Here is a 20,766-nt window from a genome sequence, read left to right as displayed (position 1 = left end):
ATATAATCATTTATTTGGTAATAAAGATATTGATGCAATAAACTTTCCAATAAAACACAATAAAATACTTAACATCTAAGTATTTCCTTTGCTGACAAGTTTCAAATTTTTAGGCATTTCAAAGATCATTTGAAATCTATGTTTTATAAATGTTCAAATGTTATGTCTATGTTTTAAAATTATAAAATGTTCAACCTATGTTTTTAAATGTTTTATAAATGTCACCCACCTTATTTTCTAAATGAAGAAAGTAAGGCCCAGAAAAGCTAAATGACTAGCCTAAAGCCACACAGCTAGTGTAATAACAAACATAGGTAAAATCTATGTTTTATAAATGTTATTTATTTTGACATTGCTAACCAGTTATAGAAAGACTAGTTATGTCCTTTCACAGAAAAAAAAATCAGATCATATCTGTTCCAGTAACTCCCTTACCATTTCGTAAGCAACTGTAGAAGCTTGACATATTTAAAATGTCATTCCCAGCACTTCTCACCTTATTATGTACACATTCCATTCTGAAAGAACTGTTAGAAAAAAGATTGAGAGTATATTACTAAAAAGCATGAAAAATTATTTGAGGAAATAAATCAAGGATATGGGTACATGACCACTTTAGCAAATTTGGAAATTGAATACAGATTATTTTTAGCAATATGTTTCATATCAATTTCTTTTGTGAATCTGATTTCCTCACTTTGCTGCCACCTAAAATCTTATTTATTTATTTATTTTTTTAGGCTCCCACCTAAAATCTTAATCCCAATTGACCTGCACATCTTAGTTTGCCAGAATTATCTGCGACCTACGTTTACAAGACAGGCTTTGCTATTTTAGGTCACATGACTACTGACTAATGCAACAAATTAAAAAAACCCAATATGTTGACATCTGTCAAAGAATTCTCTTCAGGTACCACTGGAGCCTTATGAAGGCAGGTTTTACCCTAGGCCAGTGTTCTAATCATAGGAATCTTCCGAAACTGCCAGGGATGTTCTGGTAAGTAGGCAGGTGTTGCCTTAAAATTCACTTAAATCATGCGCCCGGTTGTTAAGCATACAAGGATATCTCAACCTTCACAACCACAGTAAAACCTCTGTGAAATGGTCAAATTTGTTGGAAGGATTTGGTGTGACAAATTCAATATACATTATTTTGATTTCTCAAAAAATAATATCTGGGCTCTGACAGCAGATCAAATCTGGAGTGGCTGCAGTAGAGAAGCAGTCTCATCCTGACACCTTCATTCTATAATTTGTTTCAATGAAGAATTCTTTAAAGAGTCAACTAATGTGTGACAACATTTGAAAGGCTATTTAATGAAAGGCATACCAAAAGTCCGTAAGCTTCCCTAAAGTGCACCAGACATCAGACACATCATTTCCATCCTGTAATCTGTATCAGGAATAAACTTAGAATGAAAACCTCTGGCAAACAACTAAGGCCCTCATCTGCTCTGTGGGATCATGATTAGACCAATAAATCAAATTGGTTAGCAGCCTAAGCTTTTAAGAATTTGACAATCACCTACACCACCCACCTCTTTTTGTAAATGAGGAAAGTAAGGCCCAGAAAAGCAAAGTGCCTAGCCCAAAGCCACACAGCTAGTGTAATCTCAACACTCAAAAGCAACAGTTATTACTAAACTGTGCTATGTATAAATGAATTACTAAATAGCCTCTTCTATTTTAATATGCCAAAATATAAAATAAATGGTAAAATTTGAGGTATGAAATTTTCAAAGTTTTCCTTCTCTGATGATACAAAAATACATCATCATAAGCATTTAAATGTTTTTGTTTATACTTAATTCACACCATGTATAATGGATTTCAAGATGTATATGTGTCTATGTATGTATATGTTTATGTATGTATTATGCATCTGTCTATCTATCTGTCTATCAACTCATTCAACATCCCACACTATGTCTTTCCTGGCACATATTATGAGAACATTGAGTATCTGTTGAACTAATGAATTTTAAATCATATAGATTTATTGCCAAATTATACTCCAATCCCAAACAATTAAAAGGGAGATTTTCTTAAATGTTTTTTAAACCAGAAATTGTTGCATATTTACCCCCCACTGGAAAGAAGGAAGGAATGTTAAAGAGCTGAATATAGCAAATAATGATATTTTTTTAAATGTCATAATCTAGTATAGTCAAAATCTCTAGGTATTCTTACCTGCCAACTCTACATGCCAATTCTAAAGGCATGTTAACTAACTTATTAACTAAAAATAGTCTGCTCAACAAATAAACTATAGTATTTGACTCTTGCAAAGAATCACAATTATTTTCCAATCCTCTTGGAATTCCAACCTGATTTGGAAGAGTGGCTGTGTATTTATCTGACAAGTCCAAAACTTTCCTGGAAAATAAATTTACTCCTGAATAGTCTTTTGTCATTTCAGTATTGCATAAATCCCAACCTGGCAACATCAGTGAGAAATTATCTTCATTCGAAGCAAGTCCCAAAGAAATAGGACCCTGAAGCTTTAAAATATTGAGGTGCTTAATGCAAAGATAATCTAAAGCTTTATCCACTCCCCATGGCAAAAGGCAAGACAGAAACAATTTAGCTGTGTCTATTGTGAGACTGGCATCTACTTTTCTTGATGGCTTAGGCTGCAATTTTTTGGAGACCTTCATTTTCTTCTGCCTTTTAATGCCGTCATTTTCTTCTGAGAATTTGATGGTATTATCTCCTTGGGCCAGGCTTTCAGTAACAGGCTTGGCTAGTGCCTCTGCTGAGAGAGGACCACAGGCAGTTTTACTTTTTCTCAGTGTCAGGGTCTTCTTCTCCACTGTGCTCTTGGCTCTTCTCAGGACCTCACCACCATAGAATGAACTGGAAGAGTCAACATCACTGAGTGGAGTTGGTAGCAAAAGTTCAACAAGGTTTTCCAGATCAAATAGAAGAATATGAAAGCCCACGTTACTCCATTTTGTCTTCACAGGCAAGACATTAAAAGGTCTTGGGCAAAATTTGGCATCAGTAACCTAAGGGAACAAAAAAAATTTGTGTCAAAGTTCTTGCTTATTATTTTATTAAAGATTCCATGATGTTAAAGTGGCATTTTTAAAAAGTATTAAATTGCAGAGCAGCTAAAGGCAAGTCATTTCCATTTTTTTGTCTTAGTTATAAATATTCCTTTCTAAATTAAATATTCTATATTCTAACATTCTTTGAAAGCTTCTTTTCTTTTTTCCTAAGTTTTATTTTTCCTCTAAATAAATATGAATTATGTCTCTGGAGTAAGATGGCACTAGATTAACATCCTTTAATATAGACTCTCACATCTTTCTACTATTATTGTCATAAAGACATACAAGGACAAGGTAGGTTTGAAAACTGAGGAGAACAAACGTAAGAACGCCTGCAAAAATTTATTAAGTATTTTAACAAAAATGGTGCTTCTAAATTTGTTAAAATTAGAAGTAATTTAAATGTTAACCAATGTCATATTGCTCTAAGAAAAACCCAAGAAACTCGCCTTGTTGACTTGCATTTGATTTTGCCCCAAAGGCTGGCACAGTGGGTTCCCATACTTAAATTATGTTCTTGCTAATTTATAAGGCATCCCTTGAATATTCTATTTCCTCATATCAACCCATTACTCTCTATACTTTTCCTTGCTTTCTTTCTTCTTTCTAGGACTTAGGATTTCCTTATAGAATATGAAAAATTTATTTCTTTATTGTATGTTTCCTTCACTAGCATTCAAGCCCCACCTTTGCAGGAATTTTGTACATTAGTTGCTTCAGTGCCTACAAAACAATGCTGCTATACAGCATTATCAAGAGACTCAATTAATGTTTGTTGAATTAATAATTAGCAAATTTATACAATGGAACACCATTTAAATAATTTAAAATGGTGGTGTAAATTATATCGATTGGTGAAAAACATGTTATTAGGCAGACAAAATAATTCTCCTTTTGTAAAATTTTATGTACAAAGATATAGATATTTAAAAATTTGACATATATCTCTATCCACCTTTATATATATAAATATACATATATAGAGAACATGTAAATACAAATAAATGAATAAAGTCACAAAGGATATGAACCAAAATGTTAACAACAGTTAACATTTAATTGGGAAGAAGGAATTAATTGGGAAGAAGAAATTAAAATGATCTTTATTTATACTATGGTGTGTTGTATTTTTGGTTTGGTTTTCTGAAATTTTTTACAGTGATGATATATTTAATTTTCAACAACAAAAAAGGAAAGTTTAAAAAGAAAACATTACAAATTATAAATGCTAAAAAATGAAATGGAGAACAAATTGTAAAGGGCACATTTGTCAATAAGGGTTAATATAATTATTAATAAATAATTTTTGCAAATCAATAATAAGAAGAGGATCTTACAGATGGATGAATGGGCAAAGATAATAACAATTCACAAAACAAATATTCAAAAGTTACAATGTGAAAAATTTTTACTACAAGTAGTAAACATTATGTTCATCAAAGAAGCCAGACATAAAAGAATTAACTGTATATAATTCCATCCCCGTTATTTTCAAAAGACAGGAGAAAACAAAACAATAGGGTTTAAGGATACCTTCATAAACAATAAATCTACAAAGATAGTGGCTACCTTTTGAGGACTGGGAGGTATAGTTTCTGGGGTGCTCACATGTTTTATTTCTGGATCTATGTGGTGATTATGAAGGTGTGTGCTTTATGACAATTCATTGAGCTGTACATTTTTGCACTGTGTTGTTTACTTTTTTCTATATGTGTTATACATTTCGTGGTAAATAAATAATGTAAATGAACTGTTGAAGGAATATTAACAAAGTGCCTCCATTTGGGCTAAAAAGTAGAATATGCCCTGATTTTTTTTACCCTTGCATACTGTCAGAAAGTAACCAATATTTGAATTTCATGCTTATAATTTCTTTGCTTTCGTTTAGTGTCTTAACCTTAAATATGTATTCCTATTTGACCTATTTAATTTTGCATGTTTTTGCATGTTTGCCAAACTCCAGATTACATCTCCCACTTATTTAGACCATGTTTAATTTCTTTTGATGGTTTTATAATCACTCGAAAACATGTTTATATTACTTGCCTATCAGTTATTTAACTCTGCAGTACCTATAACTATGGGTCCTCTTCAAATTTATTACTTTTATTGCCTCTTTTTTTTTCCTGCTAGAATTTTGTCAATTTTGATATTCTTTTTAAAGAATCAACTTTTGACTTTGGTTATCCTCTCAATGGAATAATGTTTTTCTTAAAAGGTAGTCTTGTGTTAGCTTGACTTATTTTCTCCCAGTATTGGTGAAGAAGGGATTATTCTGCAGTCTCTGGCTTCCTCTGATGCAGTTGAGAAGTCGGCTGCTAGTCTCTCACACCATTTGTCTTTTCTCTCTGCTGTTTGATGAGATCCTTTTGGCTTTAATATTCCACTGCTTCACTATGATTCTTCTAGGTGTGGATGTTGTCCCCCAGCCCTCCACTGTATCTGAGCCTCCCTATCTTTCATTAACTTTGTGAAGTTGTTGGGCTTATCCTTTGAATATTTTCTCTCACTATCCCATTATCCCCTTATGGGACTCTGATCAGTTATTTGCCAGACGCTCTATCCCCTTACATGTTTTTCATCTCTTTGTCTTTCTGTACCTCATGTGGAGCAATCTCTTCAAAATTTTTCTTTTAGTTTGCCAATTTTCTTCTCACCTGTGTTTAATGTCACTTAACTTGCTCACTGAGTTCCTAATTTTGATTTTTACATTTTTCTTTTTCACTTCCAGACGTTCTATTTGGTTCTTTTAAAAAAACAAAATGGTCATTTTTATAGACAGTTATTTCTTACTCATATTTTAAAATAATTCTTACATTTTTAAACATACTTATTATACTTTGCATCTATAAAGTCTCTAAAATCTTTGTGGATATGGCTCTGCTTTTTTATTTTGTGAACGTTTTCCTGTTTCCTTGTATGCTTTATAATTGTGTGTGTGTGTGTATGAAATGTGATCAGTGAGAATCCTTTGAGATATATGTGAGGGTGCACTCTTTAAGAGAGGATTTTAGTTTGTGAATACCAGGTGTCCAGGGGTACTACCAAATAGGGCCCTCTTTACACAAAATTTTCAGTTTAAAAAGTTTTCATTCCTTGAAGGTGGTGTGAATTCTGACTCAAGATTATGGTTATTAATACTTAAGCAAAAGTACTTTCCCCCCTTCATCTAGGGCTGAGACCAATAAAGACAAATATTTTTATTCTCTTCTTGTGTGAAAAATATTGCTCACCTTGATTGGCTTTTTCACTGAATACGCAGCTCTTAGGGGACAATGAACTTATGCTGTGGTATTCCATCTGACTTCCTATCACTGCACTGGACCTGGAAATTCTCTCTTTTAACCTTTATAGTGGTTTAAACTAAAGCTACAAGTACCCGGGGATTAGCGAATGCTCTTTCAGCCTTCTCCAACCTGTCTGGAATTGTGCTCTCGTTTTGCTTTTTATCTGTAAGAATTTCTGTAAATTTCTCGTTAATTCAAATATGCATTATTTTCAAAGATAAATTTTAAAATAGCTTACTCTTTATTCATAGAGAAATGAACAGGACTGATGTTCAGACTATTAGCCAACAAACAGATAAACATTGGATTTGCAAATAGTATTAAAAATTGAATATTCAGTTTTGGTAATGGAGGGAGTAAATGGGCATTCTTACACAATCCAAGATTAGTGTAAGCTGGTACTTATTTTATGGAAGGCAATTTGGCAATGTGTATCAATAATCTTAAAATGTCACATACTCTTTAATGCAGAAATAATTAAAAAAATAATTTATCCTAAAGGTATGATTATAAATATGCACAAAATCATAAGAAAAAAATGGTCATTGAAGATTTTTCTATTTCAATAAGCTGAAAATAACTTAAATGTCCCATACGATAGATTTGGCTGAATACATTATGGCATACATATATGCAAAATACATTATGACATACATATGTATGCCAAAAATTCATATATATTGTCAATGGAAAATATTTAAATTTTTAAAAATATAATCCCATTTTCTATAAAATTGCAGATTTCTTAAAATATTTTGATCATATTTATTTTTTAAATTTCTACAAAAACTTATATTTTACCATGCCAAACGAAAAGCTCTTCTGAAAATAGTAAGCAAAATGGCCAACCCAGAAATAAACCTAAATACTTACAGCCAACTGATCTTCAACAAAGCAAACAAAAACATAAAGTGGGGAAAGGACACCCTATGCAACAAATGGTGCTGGGATAATTGGCTAGCCACATGAAGGAGAATGAAACTGGATCCTCATCTCTCACCTTAAACAAAAAGCAACCCATGATGGATCAAGGATTTCAATCTCAGACCTGAAAACATAAAAATTCTAGAAGATAACATTGGAAAAACTCTTCTAGACATCAGCCTAGGCAAGGATTTCATGACCAAGAACCCAAAAGCAAATGCAATAAAAAGAAAGATTAAACAGCTGGGACTTAATTAAACTAAAGAGCTTTTGCATGGCAAAAGGAACAGTCAGCAGAGTACACAGACAACCAGAGTGGGAGAAAATCTTTACAATCTATACATCTAACAAAGGACTGATATCCAGAATCTACAAAGAACTCAAACAAATTAGCAAGAAAAACACAAACAATTCCATCAAAAACTGGGCTAAGAACACGAATAGAAAATTATCAAAAGAAGATATAAAAATTGCCAATAAGCATATAAAAAATGCTCAACATCACTAATGATCAGGATAATGCAAATCAAAACCACAATGCAAGACCACCTTACTCTTGCAAGAATGGCCATAATAAAAAATTAAAAAAATAATAGATGTGGGCATGGATGTGGTAAACAGGGAGCGCTTCTACACTGCTGGTGGGAATGTAAACTAGCACAACCACTGTGGCAAACAGTGTGGAGAACTCCCTAAAGAACTAAAAGTAGAACTACCATTTGATCCAGCAATCCCACTACTGGGTATCCACCGAGAGGAAAATAAGTCATTATATGAAAAAAATACTTACACAACTATGTTTACAGCAGTACAATTCTCAATTGCAAAAACGTGGAACCAACCCAAATGCCCATCAATGAGTGGATAAAGATATATATATATATATATATATATATATATATATCTCACAGTTGAGATATATATGAGATATATATGAGATACATATATGAGATATATCTATCTAGATAGATAGATATATAGATAGATAGATAGATAGATAGATATGATAGAATGCTACTCAGCTGTAATAAGGAATGAATGAATGGCATTCACAGTGACCTGGATGAGATTAAAGACTATTATTCTAAGTGAAGTATCTCAGGAATGGAAAATCAAACATCATATGTTTTCACTTACAAGTGGGAGCTAAGCTGTGAGAATGCAAAGGCATAAGAATGACACAATAAACTTTGGGGACACAGGGGGAAAAATGTGGGAAGTGGATGACGAATAAAAGACTACAACTGTGTGCAGCGTATACCTCTTGGGTGATGGGTGCAACAGAATCTCACAAATCACCACTAAAGCATTTAATCATGTAATCAAACACCACCTGTTCCCCAATAACCTATGGAAATAAACATTTTTTTAAAAAAGAAACTATCATCAGAGTGAAGAGACAACCTATAGAATGGGAGAAACTTTTTGCAATCTATGCATCTCACAAAGCCCTAATATCCAGAATCTACAAGGAACTTAAACAAATTTACAAGAAAAAAAAACAAACAACCTATTAAAACGTGGGCAAAAGGACAAGAGCAGACACTTCCCAACAGAAGACATTCATGTGGCAACAAACATATCAAAAAGCTCATAATCACTGATCATTAGAGAAATGCAAATCAAAACCACAATGAGATACCATCTCATGCCATTCAGAATGGTGATTATTAAAAAGTCAATAAACAACAGACAATAGCAGGGCTTTAGAAAAATAGGAACAGCTTTTACACTGTTGGTGGGCATGTAAATTAGTTCAACCACTGAGGAAGACAGTGTAGCGATTCCTCGAAGACCTACAACCAGAAATACCATTCGACCCAGCAATCCCATTACTGGGTATATACCCATAGGAATATAAATCATTCTATTATAAAGATACATGCAAGTGTTATGTTCATTGCAGCACTAGTCACAATAGCAAAGATATGGAATCAACCCAAATACCCATCAATGATAGACTGGATAAGAAGAAAGAGGTACATATACACCATGCAATACTACACAGCCATAAAAAAGAATGAGATGTGTCCTTTACAGGGACAATGGATGGAGCTGCAAGCCATTATCCTTAGCAAACTAATGGGAAAGAAAAAACAAACACCCCATGTCCTAATTTATAAGGGAGGGCTGAACAATGAGAACACAGGGACACAGGAGGGGAAAACACACACAGTGGGGGCAGTCTGAGGAGGGAGCAGGAGGAGGGAGAGCATCAGGATAAATAGCTAATGCATGCTGGCCTTAATACCTAGGTGACGGGTTTTGACAGGCACAGCAAATCACCATGGCACACGTTTATCTGTGTAACAAACCTGTACATCCTGCATATGTATCCCAGAACTAAACTAAACTAAACTAAACTAAACTAAACTAAACTAAACTAAACTAAACTAAAGGGCCCTAGGGAAAAAAAGAAAATGTCAACAATAGATATGACTAGTCAAATGTTTTTAACATGTACTACCCTCCCCGCAAAACAGCTGCATTGATCAAATTAAATGTAAAAGAATAAGAACAAAATTCACAAGATCAATAATCAAAGCCTAATATTTTAGGCATATAAAGAACTCACATAAATTAATTTGTAAAATACTCATACCATCACAAGAGATAAACAAAGAGATAAAAATATTGTAGAGAGAAATAGTTTGTAAATCATTAGTCTCAAAAAAGCGTAGAATATTGTATACTATACTGGTTTTGATTTTCTTAATTAACTAACTTTTTTTTAACTTTTATTTTAGATTCAGGGGCTACATCTGCAGATTTGTGGTTTGGGATATGATTGATCCCAACACCCAGGTACTGAGCATAGTACCCAATAGTTGGTTTTTCAACCCACAGTCCTCTTCTTTCCTTTTCCATTTAGTAGTCCCCAGTGTCTATTGTTGTCATCTTTATGTTCATGAGTACTCATTGTTCAGCTCCCAAAGATAAGTGAGAACATGCAGTATTTGACTTTCTGTTCCTGTGTTAATTAACTTAGGATAATGACCTCCAGCTGCATCCATGTTGCTGCTAAGAACATGATTTCATTCTTTTTTATGGCTAAGTAGCATTATATGCTCTCTCTCTCTATATATATATATATATATACACACACACATACACACATACACACACACATATATCACACTTTATCCAGTCCATTGTTGATGGGCACCTAGGTTGATTCCATGTCTTTGTTATTGTGAATAGTGCTGCAATGAACATACAACATCATGTGTCTTTTTTGTAGAACTTTATTTTCTTTTGGATATATGCCCAGTAATGGGATTGCTAGGTCAAATGGTAGTTCTTTTTTAAATTCTTTGAGAAATCTCCACACTGCTTTCCACAGTAGGTGAAATAATTTACATTCCCACCAAGTGTAAGTATACACTGTATACATTCCCACTTATAAATATACACTGTATAAGTATTCCCCATTCTCTGCGGCCTCACCAGCATCCATTGTTTTTTGATGTTTAATCACAGCCATTCTGACTGGCATGAGATGGTAACTCACTGTGGTTTGGAGTTGCATTTCTATGATAACTAGTGATGTTGAGCGTCTTTTCATATGTTTCTTGGCCACTTGTATGTCTTCTTTTGAGAAGCGTATGCTCATGTCTTTTCCCATTTTTAATGGAGTTATTTATTTTCTGCTTGTTCAACTGTTTAAGTTCCCTATAGATTCTGGCTATTAGACATTTGTTGGGTGCATTGCAAATATGAGAAGACACCTGAAGTGATGGCCAGAAGAAGGGTAAGAAGGTATGCATATAGTGTGAACTGAGAAAATTTCAGAATGGCTGAAAGGTAGAATATGGGAAGGTAGAGAACGAGCTACACAGAAGACATGAGGGCCAGATTACATAGATCTGTATAAACTCTACTGACTACCAAATGTATTCTAAAAATAGTTATAACTCTTGAAAGGGTATTTAAGCAAAGAAGTCACCTACTCACAAACTATAGCTGTGGTTTCTTCTGGATTACTGGTTAATCAAGCAGGCTGAAGGCAGAGTTCTGCCCTCCTATGCACTTCCAATTCCTCAAAGCTATAATCTCTGTCTCAGCACCTAGATCTCCTCAACTTCTGGGCCAATCAAAATCATAGCAATGATTCGAGCAATATTTCTTGTTCTCCTCTTATTATTTTGTGGTCCACACAGCCACAATAGGCCTAGTGCATTGCCATAAGCAAAAATCCTAAATTTCTGTTCCTAAATATGGTCATCTTATCGAAGAAGCAACTGAATATTTTACATTATTTTAAAATCATAAATGTTATTCTAAATTTAATTAACATACAACAGAGTTGGCTTCGATTTGAAAACAAGTCCATTAGATTATAAGTATAAATTGTTGCTATGTTTTAATGTATTAAAATTATTAAACATAATTCCAGCCAGTCATCACTGTTTGAAACTTTAGGAAGTATATGTTAAAAGTCTTATTACCAAAGGGCCTTGCAAACATAATGACTATCATTTTGGATATAGGTAACAGAAAAATGACAGTAAATGCCCATAATATTATTTTCTGAATTTTCACATTTTATAGATTGGGCAGACACAATATTCAGTAATGTTTAGCAAAGGCTGTAGTTAATATTAACTTTATTTTTATGTTACCTATATGCAATATATTTCACAGACAAAAATTCTATTAAAAGTAGCATGCTAAATGCAAATATACAAATATAATTATGTTAATTTTGGGATGATAAAATATATTTAAAACATCATTCTAACGGAAGTGTTTTGGAAACATTCATTAATCTGATTGCAATTTTTAAAAGTCTAGAACAAGTAATTAAATGCAAGAAGTATTTCATCCCATCTATGCCACTGCAAAAATGTGAGGAGTAAATACAAATTTTAAGTGATTGGTTTACATGTTGTTTATAAAATGCTATCTGATTGCCTGACAGATAATTCCCCAACATGTGATTTCCAGGTATTGCATCATAGAGAAGGTCCTGGTATTTTCCTCAAAAATCATCACTTTTACTACTACTCTCTGAAATCCCAGGTTGAGGAAAGACAGGAGGTATTGTTTACAATTGGTAAAGCAAGAGGGTGGTACTAAAGAACAATCCATTCCAACCTCTGAACTTTGGAGAGTCTGGGAGTAAAACAATGCTGATACATCTACATGTGAATGCTATAAACGGCAGGTGGGGAGTAGGCAAAGGCACACAGGGTTGAATTCTTTGTCTGGAGTAGAAAGACTTTGGGAAAAGCTACTGAGTTTGAAAGTCTGTAAGTAGAATCCCAGAGGGCTGGCAGGCCAAAATTATTCCTCTACTACCCACAAGAGCCCACAATAATTAAAACCAAAGCTAACGACACAAAATTCAAACTGTAAGCTATCCAAAGTACATATAAAAAGGAAAAACAGAAAGGACCAACTGTTCAGACAAAAAAAAAATGTAATAGGTGTGAAAGTACAAGTCTAACACTTTTATCTGAAGAACAAGGAAGTGTATTGATTTATTTTCTTTTTCCTTCAGCCTACTGCTTCTCTTGTGCTTTCTTCTTCCTTTTCTCCCTGATTCAGAAAGACAAAATGCTTAAACAAGACTAGTTTTACTCCTGGCTTTTGAAGGTAGAAACACACTTTCTAGCAACATGTTCTGATAACTTCTTTCTCAAAACATTTTGGATCCCCCACTGAGTTTGTTATGAAAATATTTGACCTGCCCAAGCTACTGTTACTGGGAGTCCTTGCTCACAGAGCTCCCAAGATGGTGGCGTGCTGCTTCCAAAATGGCGGCAGGTCACTTCCAAGATGGTAGCAAGCCTCGTGTTCTCTGACCTGGGGTTCTTGGGCCATGCAATGAGTGTTATAGCTCTATTAGAAGCTGTAGGTCACAGAAGAGAACTGTGGGACCCAGTGACTAGTGTTCAGCTTGATTAGGATGAACCCAGGCACTTAGCCGTGCAGGAACAGTGACAAGCCTTTAGCCTGATTGGGAGTGGCAACGGGTGCCTAGCTGGATCAGGAGCACAGTGGACACCCTGCCGGATCCCAGGGATGGAAGTATGTGGTGGGTCTGCAATGGCAGCAAAGAGCAGTGGTGGACAGCGAGCGAAAGCTCAGCTCCATCCGTAACAAACACTGACCAAAAGAGTGCAGTTGGAAGATTTAGTAGAGTGAAATAGAGTGAAAACAGAGCTCCCATACAAAGGGAGGGGACCCAAAGGGGGGTGCTGTTGCTGGCTCGAATGCCTGGGTTTATATCCCGATACTTGATACTTGTCACTCCCGCTGTGCTCTCAGGCAACAGATGATTGGCTATTTCTTTACCTCCTGTTGTTGCCTAATTAGCATTTTAATGAGCTCTCCTTACTATCTGATTGGTCGGGTGTGAGCTAAGTTGCAAGCCCCATGTTTAAAGGTGGAAGCGGTCACCTTCCCAGCTAGGCTTAGGGATTCTTAGTCGGCCTAGGAAATCCAGCTAGTCCCATCTCTCACTACTACAACCATAAAATAGATTGGGTGAGACTGATGCTTAAATCTACCCTCATCTTCACTTTTGTGACTTCGTACAGTAACACTTAATATAAATATTTAAATACAAAGTTAGGAAATATAGGCAGCAGCTGCTAAAACATTTTAGATATTTCCTTATGTTCCTGCATGAAGAATTTTTTTTTTCCAATTTTTTTTAACTTTTATTATTATTATACTTTTAGTTTTAGGGTACATGTGCACAACGTGCAGGTTTGTTACATATGTATACATGTGCCATGTTGGTGTGTTGCACCCATTAACTCGTCATTTAGCATTAGGTATATCTCCTAATGCTATCCCTGCCCCCTCCCCCCACCCCACAACAGTGCCCGGTGTGTGATGTTCCCCTTCTTGTGTCCATGTGTTCTCATTGTTCACCCTACATGAAGAATTTAGAAATTGTCTGATTTGACTCTTTCTCCTCACACTAAGGAAAAATGAGAGAGAAGGCAAATGACTTGTTCTAAGTTACCCATCTGACAAATAGCCCAACCAAGATTCCCAAGTCTGTTTTTCCTAACTATTCTACTGATGACATTATCCACTTAGATTCTTCAAAGAATGAAATAATATTTTTTATGTATTATTTTTAAAACATACAAGGGTCTTCATTAGCTAAACATTCATTTTACAATACACCACAGTCACTGAATTGTATAAGGAAGGAAAAGTCATCATCATGTGAAAACATTCACTGATGAACTAGTCACATACAAAATTAGTACCTAAACACTCCTTGCCTTATAACATAAAGACCTAGCCCCATCTATTAGACTTGGACTGGTTATCTGATGATGCAATTCAATTGTACAGTAGATAGCAAATACTGTTAAATATGTAGGATTACACTAACAGTGACAGCAGAACTCTGAGTCATAACCAATGCCATTGATAAAAAAGGATGTAGCAGAGAAAACCAGATAACTTGAGAAAACTAACTCATATTTGTAAATAAAAACTATAAGTCACAGCTGAAGCATTAGGAGTGTAGTTAATGTAAAGAAAAAATTAGGAAATTTAAACTATGAATCTATACTCAAGGGAAAGTACTCTATCAAAAGGTTTATAACAATGGAAGTTTTTCAAGTTGGAGATGGCACAGATGATATTAAAAAAATTGACACCCATGTATTGAATACTATATTACTGAGAAATTATTTAATGATTAGCCTACATCATAAGTTTGACAGGAAAAGATAGTGTGATTTCTTGATGTAGAAAATTTTCTGAGAAACAAGTTTACAATGTAGATAAGTTTATAACCTAACTTATAAGAAGTTAACTTAAAAACTTATGCCATAAAAAGGTAGAGAATATGGTACTTAGATACAAAAAGAAATTACAGTAGATGCTTACATCTTTGCTGCTAAAAATTTCAAATAACTAACTCTGTGTTATGACAAATTAACAAATTCTAAATATTTTGAAAATATGAGTTGATGGCAAATATGAGTCAAGATGGCAAAGTTTAGACTTTGAAGTAAACTAAATTTTTAAATTCATACAAACAATAGATTTTTTTTAATTAAAAAAAAACTTAAAATGTTTAGCTAAGCTCAAAAACAAAATAAACATCTTGGAAGACCACAAATGGAAAAAAACACAAAGTGCTAAGCGAAGCAAAGTCACAGGCCTGCTTACCAACAAGTCTATAAGCAGATAATAAGCCTTTAGAGTCAACTTTTGAGGCTAAATGTCAGGCCATTGGCAGGTGGACAACCTAGAAAAATCCTAATCTAACTTTTAACTCAATCAACCCATAAGCTAGTTCACTGATTAGACAGACATACACCCAATATTAAGGCAGTCCAGGTACCATTCGAGACTAAAGGCCTTGACAAGGTATGCAGACACATACCTAAAACCAGCAGACAATATAAGCTGAGGAGAGAGAGAGAGAGAGAGAGAGAGAGAGACAGAGAGAGACAGAGAGAGAGAGAAGGAAATAAAATACAGCAAAACAAAAAATCCAAGAGAAAAAATTTTTCTGTAGAAATGAGCTTGCAAACCAAACTTCTATAACACAGGGAAACCAATACTCAGAAAGATAGCTACAAATATAAAAGCTGAAACATATATTAACTCCAGATAAAATCAGTGCCATAGAAGGGAATGAAAATGTATTATTTATGACTATCAAAGAGAAATCAGAGGAATGACATTCATAAAAATGACCATAAGTTACGGAAGAAAAAAAAGTAAAAATAAAATGAATAAAAGAAAAAGAATTTTTTAGAAATATTAGGAAAAGTATAATAGTTATATTAAAAAATATAGTACGGGCAGAACTAGGTTAATTAAGTTAGGTCCCCTGAAAATATGCTCCTTCAAAAAGGCAAAGGAACTGGAGAAATAACCAAAGGTTTGTGACAAGGATCTTTTTTCCCTAGTAAAATGGCTGGATGTCAGTAAAAACAGTGAGTGTCCTAGCATTTTAATTTGCCTTATTCTCATTGCCCCTCTCTAGCTCCACAGTCTTGAAAATTAGCAGTTTGGCAATCATGGTAGCTGTGAAAACCAGCAGCCTACCAGCCACTGGATGAGGCATATATGTTTGGAGACCCTCAAAAATCCGCATCCCCACAAAATTGGCAATATTTCACTTGCCTCCCAGCTCCCTGAGGAGTCCCATTTACCAACCTGATCATTATTTGGGAAATTTACAAATATGTGCAAATTAAACAATACACTCCTAAATAATTAGTGGGGAAAAATCAAAGTAATGAAAGAGGGGTATCATCACTGATCTTCCAAAAGTTTTTAAAAAGATCTCAGAAAAATACTATGAATAGCTATCTGCCAGCAAATTAGGAAATCAAGATGAAACAGACAAATTTTTAAAAAGACATAAACAGCCAAAACTGGCATAAGAAGAAATAGAAAGCGGAACAGACCTATACCAAGTAAAGAAATTGAATTAGTAGTTAAACATCTTTCTATATAGAAAAGACCAGGTCCAGATGACTCCACTGTTAATTTCTACCAAACACTTAAAGCAGAGTTAATACCAGTTCTTGACAAATATGTCCAAAAAAATAGAAGTGGTGTGGGAACACTTCCCAAATCTCTCTAAGAGACCAGTAGTACCCTAATACTGAAACCAGACAGAGATATCACAAGATAAGAAAACTACAGACCAATAACCCTTATAATTATAGACACAAAAATCCTCAAGAAAATATTCACAAAGCAAATCTAACAAAACCTAAAAATAATTTTACACCAAGACCAACTAGAATTTATCCTACAAATAGAGTTGACTTAATGCACAAAAATCCATTAACATAATGTATCATATTAATAGAATAAAAAACAAAACACATGATTATCCTAATAGATGCACAAAAAGCATTTGAAAAAATCAAACACAATTTCATAATAAAAAACACCCAAGAAACTAGGAACAGAAAAGAACTTCTGCAATCTGACAGAGGATATCTGTGGAAAATCCACACCTAACATAATACTTATGGTGAAAAACCAAATGCTTTCCTCCTAAGATCAGGAACAGGACAAGTATGTCCTTTCTTGTTAGTTCTATTTAACATTGTACTAGACGTCCTGGACGGGGTGATTAAGAAAGAAAAATAAATAAGAGGCATCCAGATTGGAAAGAAGGAAGTAAAACTGTCTATATTTGCAGATTACATAATATTGTATATAGAAAACACTAAGGTATCCACAAAAAAAACCTATTTGAACTAATAAATGAGTTTAGCAAGGTTGTAGTACACAATATCAATATAGAAAATTGATATTTTTTGGATCTGTGTTCCTGCCCAAATCTCATGTTGAAGTATAATCCCCAATGCTGGAAGTGGTGGCTGGTGAGAGCTGATTGGATCACGGGTGCAGTTTCTAATAGTTTAGCACCATCCCCTCCTTGGTACTATATAGTGATTGAGTTCTCATGAGATCTGGTCGTATAAAAAGTGTGTGGCATTCCCCCTCCCTTGCTCCTACTACAGCCACATATAAAGCAGGCCTGCTTTCCCTTTGCCTTCTACCATGATTGTAAGTTTCCTGAGGCCTATTCAGAAGCAGAAGCCACTATGCTTCCTGTGTAGCCGGCAGAACCGTAAACCAATTAAACCTCCTTTCTTTATAAATTACCCAGTCTCGTGTGTTTCTTTATAGCAGTGCAAGAACTAACACAGAAAATTGTCACTGAGGAGTGGAGCATTCCTGCAAAGATACCTGAAAATGTGAAAGCAGCTTTGGAATTGGGTAATGGGCAGAGGTTGAAAGAGTATGGAGGCCTCAGAAGAAGACAGGAAGATGAGGGAAAATTTAGAATTTCCCAGAAATTGTTAAATGTTTGCAACCAAAATGTTGACAGTGATATGGACAGTGAAGGCCAGGCTGAGGAAGTTTCAAATGGAAATGAGGAACTTATTGGGAACTGGAGTAAAGGTCACTTTGTTATGCTTTAGCAAAGAGCCTGGCTGTATTGTGGGTTTGCTCTAGGGATCTGTGAGACTTTGAACTTGAGAGTGATGATTTACAGTGTCTGGTGGAAGAAAGTTCTAAGGAGTGAAGCATTCAAGATGTGACTTGGCTGCTTCTAAAAGCCTATCTCATATGAGCAAAGAGAAGTAGAGAAAAGACAAGACCTGAAATTGGAACTTACATGTGAAAGAGAAGTAGAGCATATAAGTGTGGAAAATCTGCAGCCTGGCCATGTGGTAGAAATGAAAGGCCCATTTTCAGGGGAAGAATTCAAGCAGGCTGCACAAATTTGCACAAGTAAAGAGGAGGCAAGTACTAATAACCAAGACAATGAAGAGAAGTCTTCTAAAACATTTTAGGGAACTTCATGGCAACCTCTCCTCATCACAAGGCCAGAGGCCTGTAAGAACTAAATGGTTTCCTGGGCCAGGACCAGGGCACACTGTCCTGAGCAGCCTCAGGACACTGCTCCTTGCATCCCTGCTACTCCAGTGCCAGTTGTGGCTCAAAGGGGTCAAGATATAGCTTGAGCCACTGCTTCAGAGAGTTTAAGTGGTAAGCCTTGGCAGCTTCCATGTGGTAATAAGCCTGAAGATGTGCAGAGTGAAGAGTTGAGGCTTAGGAGCCTCTGCCTAGATCTCAGAAGCTGTATGGAAACACCTGGATGTCCAGGCAGAAGTCTGCTGCAGGAGTGGAGCCCTCATGAAGAACCTCTACTAGAGCACTGCAGAGGGGAAATGGGGGGTTGAAGCCCCCACATGTAGTCCCCACATAAGGCACTGCTTAGTGGAGCTATGAGAAGAGGGCCATCGTCCTCCAGTCCCCAGAATGGTAGATTCACTAGTAGCTTGCACCCTCAGTCTGGAAAAGCTGCAGGCATTCAACAACAGCCTATAAGCAGCTGTGGGGGCTGAACCCTGGGAAGCCACAGGGGTGAAGCTACCCATGGCCTTCAGAGCCCAATCCTTGTACCAGTGTGCCCTGGACATGAGACATGGAGTCAAAGGAGATTATTTTGGAGCTTTAAGATTTAATGACTGCCCTGCTGGGTTTCAGACTTGCATGGGACCTGTAGTCCCTTTCTTCTGACCAATTTTTCCCCTTAGGAATGGAAGTATTTAACCAATGCTTGTACCCCCATTGTATCTTGGAAGTAACTAACGTGTTTTTGATATTACAGGCTCATAGGTGAAAGGGAAGAGCCTTGTCTCAAATGAGGCTTCGGCCTTTGGACTTTTGAGTTTGTGCTGAAACAAGTTAAGACTTTGGGATACTGTTGGGAAGGTATGACTCTATTTTACAATGTGAGAAGGAGATGATATTTGGGAGGGGCCAGAGGTGGAATGATATGGTTTGAATATGTGTCCCCACTCAAATCTGATATTGAAATGTAATCCCCAATGCTGGAGGTTGGGCCTAGTGGGAACTGACTGGATCAAGGGGGTGGTTTCTAATAGTTTAGCACCATGCCCCCTTGGTACTGTATAGTGAGCGACTTCTCATGAGATATGGTTGCTTACAAAGTGTGTGGCACCTCCGCACAACTCTTTCTTCTGCTCCAGCCATGTAAGACATGCCTACTTTCCCTTCACCTTCTGCCATGATTAAGTTTTCTGAGGCCTCCCCAGAAGCAGCAGCCACTATGCTTCCTGTACAGCCTGCAGAACTGTGAGCCAATTAAGTCTTTTTTCTTTATAAATTATCCAGTCTCAGTTACTCCTTTATAGCAGTGCAAAAACCAACTAATACAAAAATTCTATTTAATTCTGGCAATAAGCAATCTTTTTTTGAGACAGAGTCTCGCTCTGTCACCCAGGCTGGAGTGCAGTGGCACGATCTCAGCTCACTGCAAGCTCCACCTCCTGGGTTCACGCCATTCTCCTGCCTCAGCCTCCTGAGTAGCTGGGACTACAGGCACCTGCCACCAGGCCCGGCTAATTTTTTTTGGATTTTTAGTAGAGATGGGGTTTCGCCATGTTAGCCAAGATGGTCTCGATCTCCTGACCTCGTGATCTGCCCACCTCGGCCTCCCAAAGTGCTGGGATTACAAGCGTGAGCCACCACGCCCAGCCTCTGGCAATAAACAATTTAAAAATAAAATTAACAAAACAATTCTTCTCTCAATAGCACCACAAAAAAGAAAATCTACCAAGAAATCATGAATGTTTATGTATCTAATAGCACAGTCTTTGGATATAATTATAAAGATAAATTGACAAAATTGCAGTCATTGTACTGATTTTAGCACAAGTCTATCTATCAGAAACAGATAACTCAAGGGGGTAAAATATTCTATATTAAAAATACGTAACAAAACAGAATAACTTTGGTAAAGCATGTATGTGTAAAAATACTAAAACAACATTACCTGCACTTATGAACTAGAAAGAATACATTATTTTCAAGTTGCTACAGACTCTTGTGTGTACACAAACACAAACGCACAATATGAACATATGTACCAGTGATATAAAGAATATACATTCTTTATGGCATACATTGAACTTTTTTTAAAGGAACATAAAAATCCTCAATAAATTTAAA

The 20,766-nt window shown here is 35.6% G+C and overlaps 1 protein-coding gene across 1 annotated transcript in view; it reads right to left on the bottom strand.

The window, feature by feature from the left end:
• Positions 1 to 20,766, bottom strand: part of WDR72 (WD repeat domain 72) — a 211,937-nt gene that overhangs the window by 97,996 nt on the left and 93,175 nt on the right. Inside the window, exons 14-15 of the mRNA XM_003266945.2 lie at positions 2,193 to 3,010; positions 436 to 527 (exon numbers count right to left, since the gene is read on the bottom strand). Coding sequence (XP_003266993.1) covers positions 436 to 527; positions 2,193 to 3,010 — 910 coding nt within the window. The remainder of the gene's footprint in view (positions 1 to 435; positions 528 to 2,192; positions 3,011 to 20,766) is intronic.

Source organism: Nomascus leucogenys, chromosome 6, assembly GCF_006542625.1.
Source record: "Nomascus leucogenys isolate Asia chromosome 6, Asia_NLE_v1, whole genome shotgun sequence".
Lineage (NCBI taxonomy): Eukaryota > Metazoa > Chordata > Mammalia > Primates > Hylobatidae > Nomascus > Nomascus leucogenys.
Note: the sequence above shows the minus strand (reverse complement) of the source record. Positions and strands in the feature narration are given on the sequence as shown.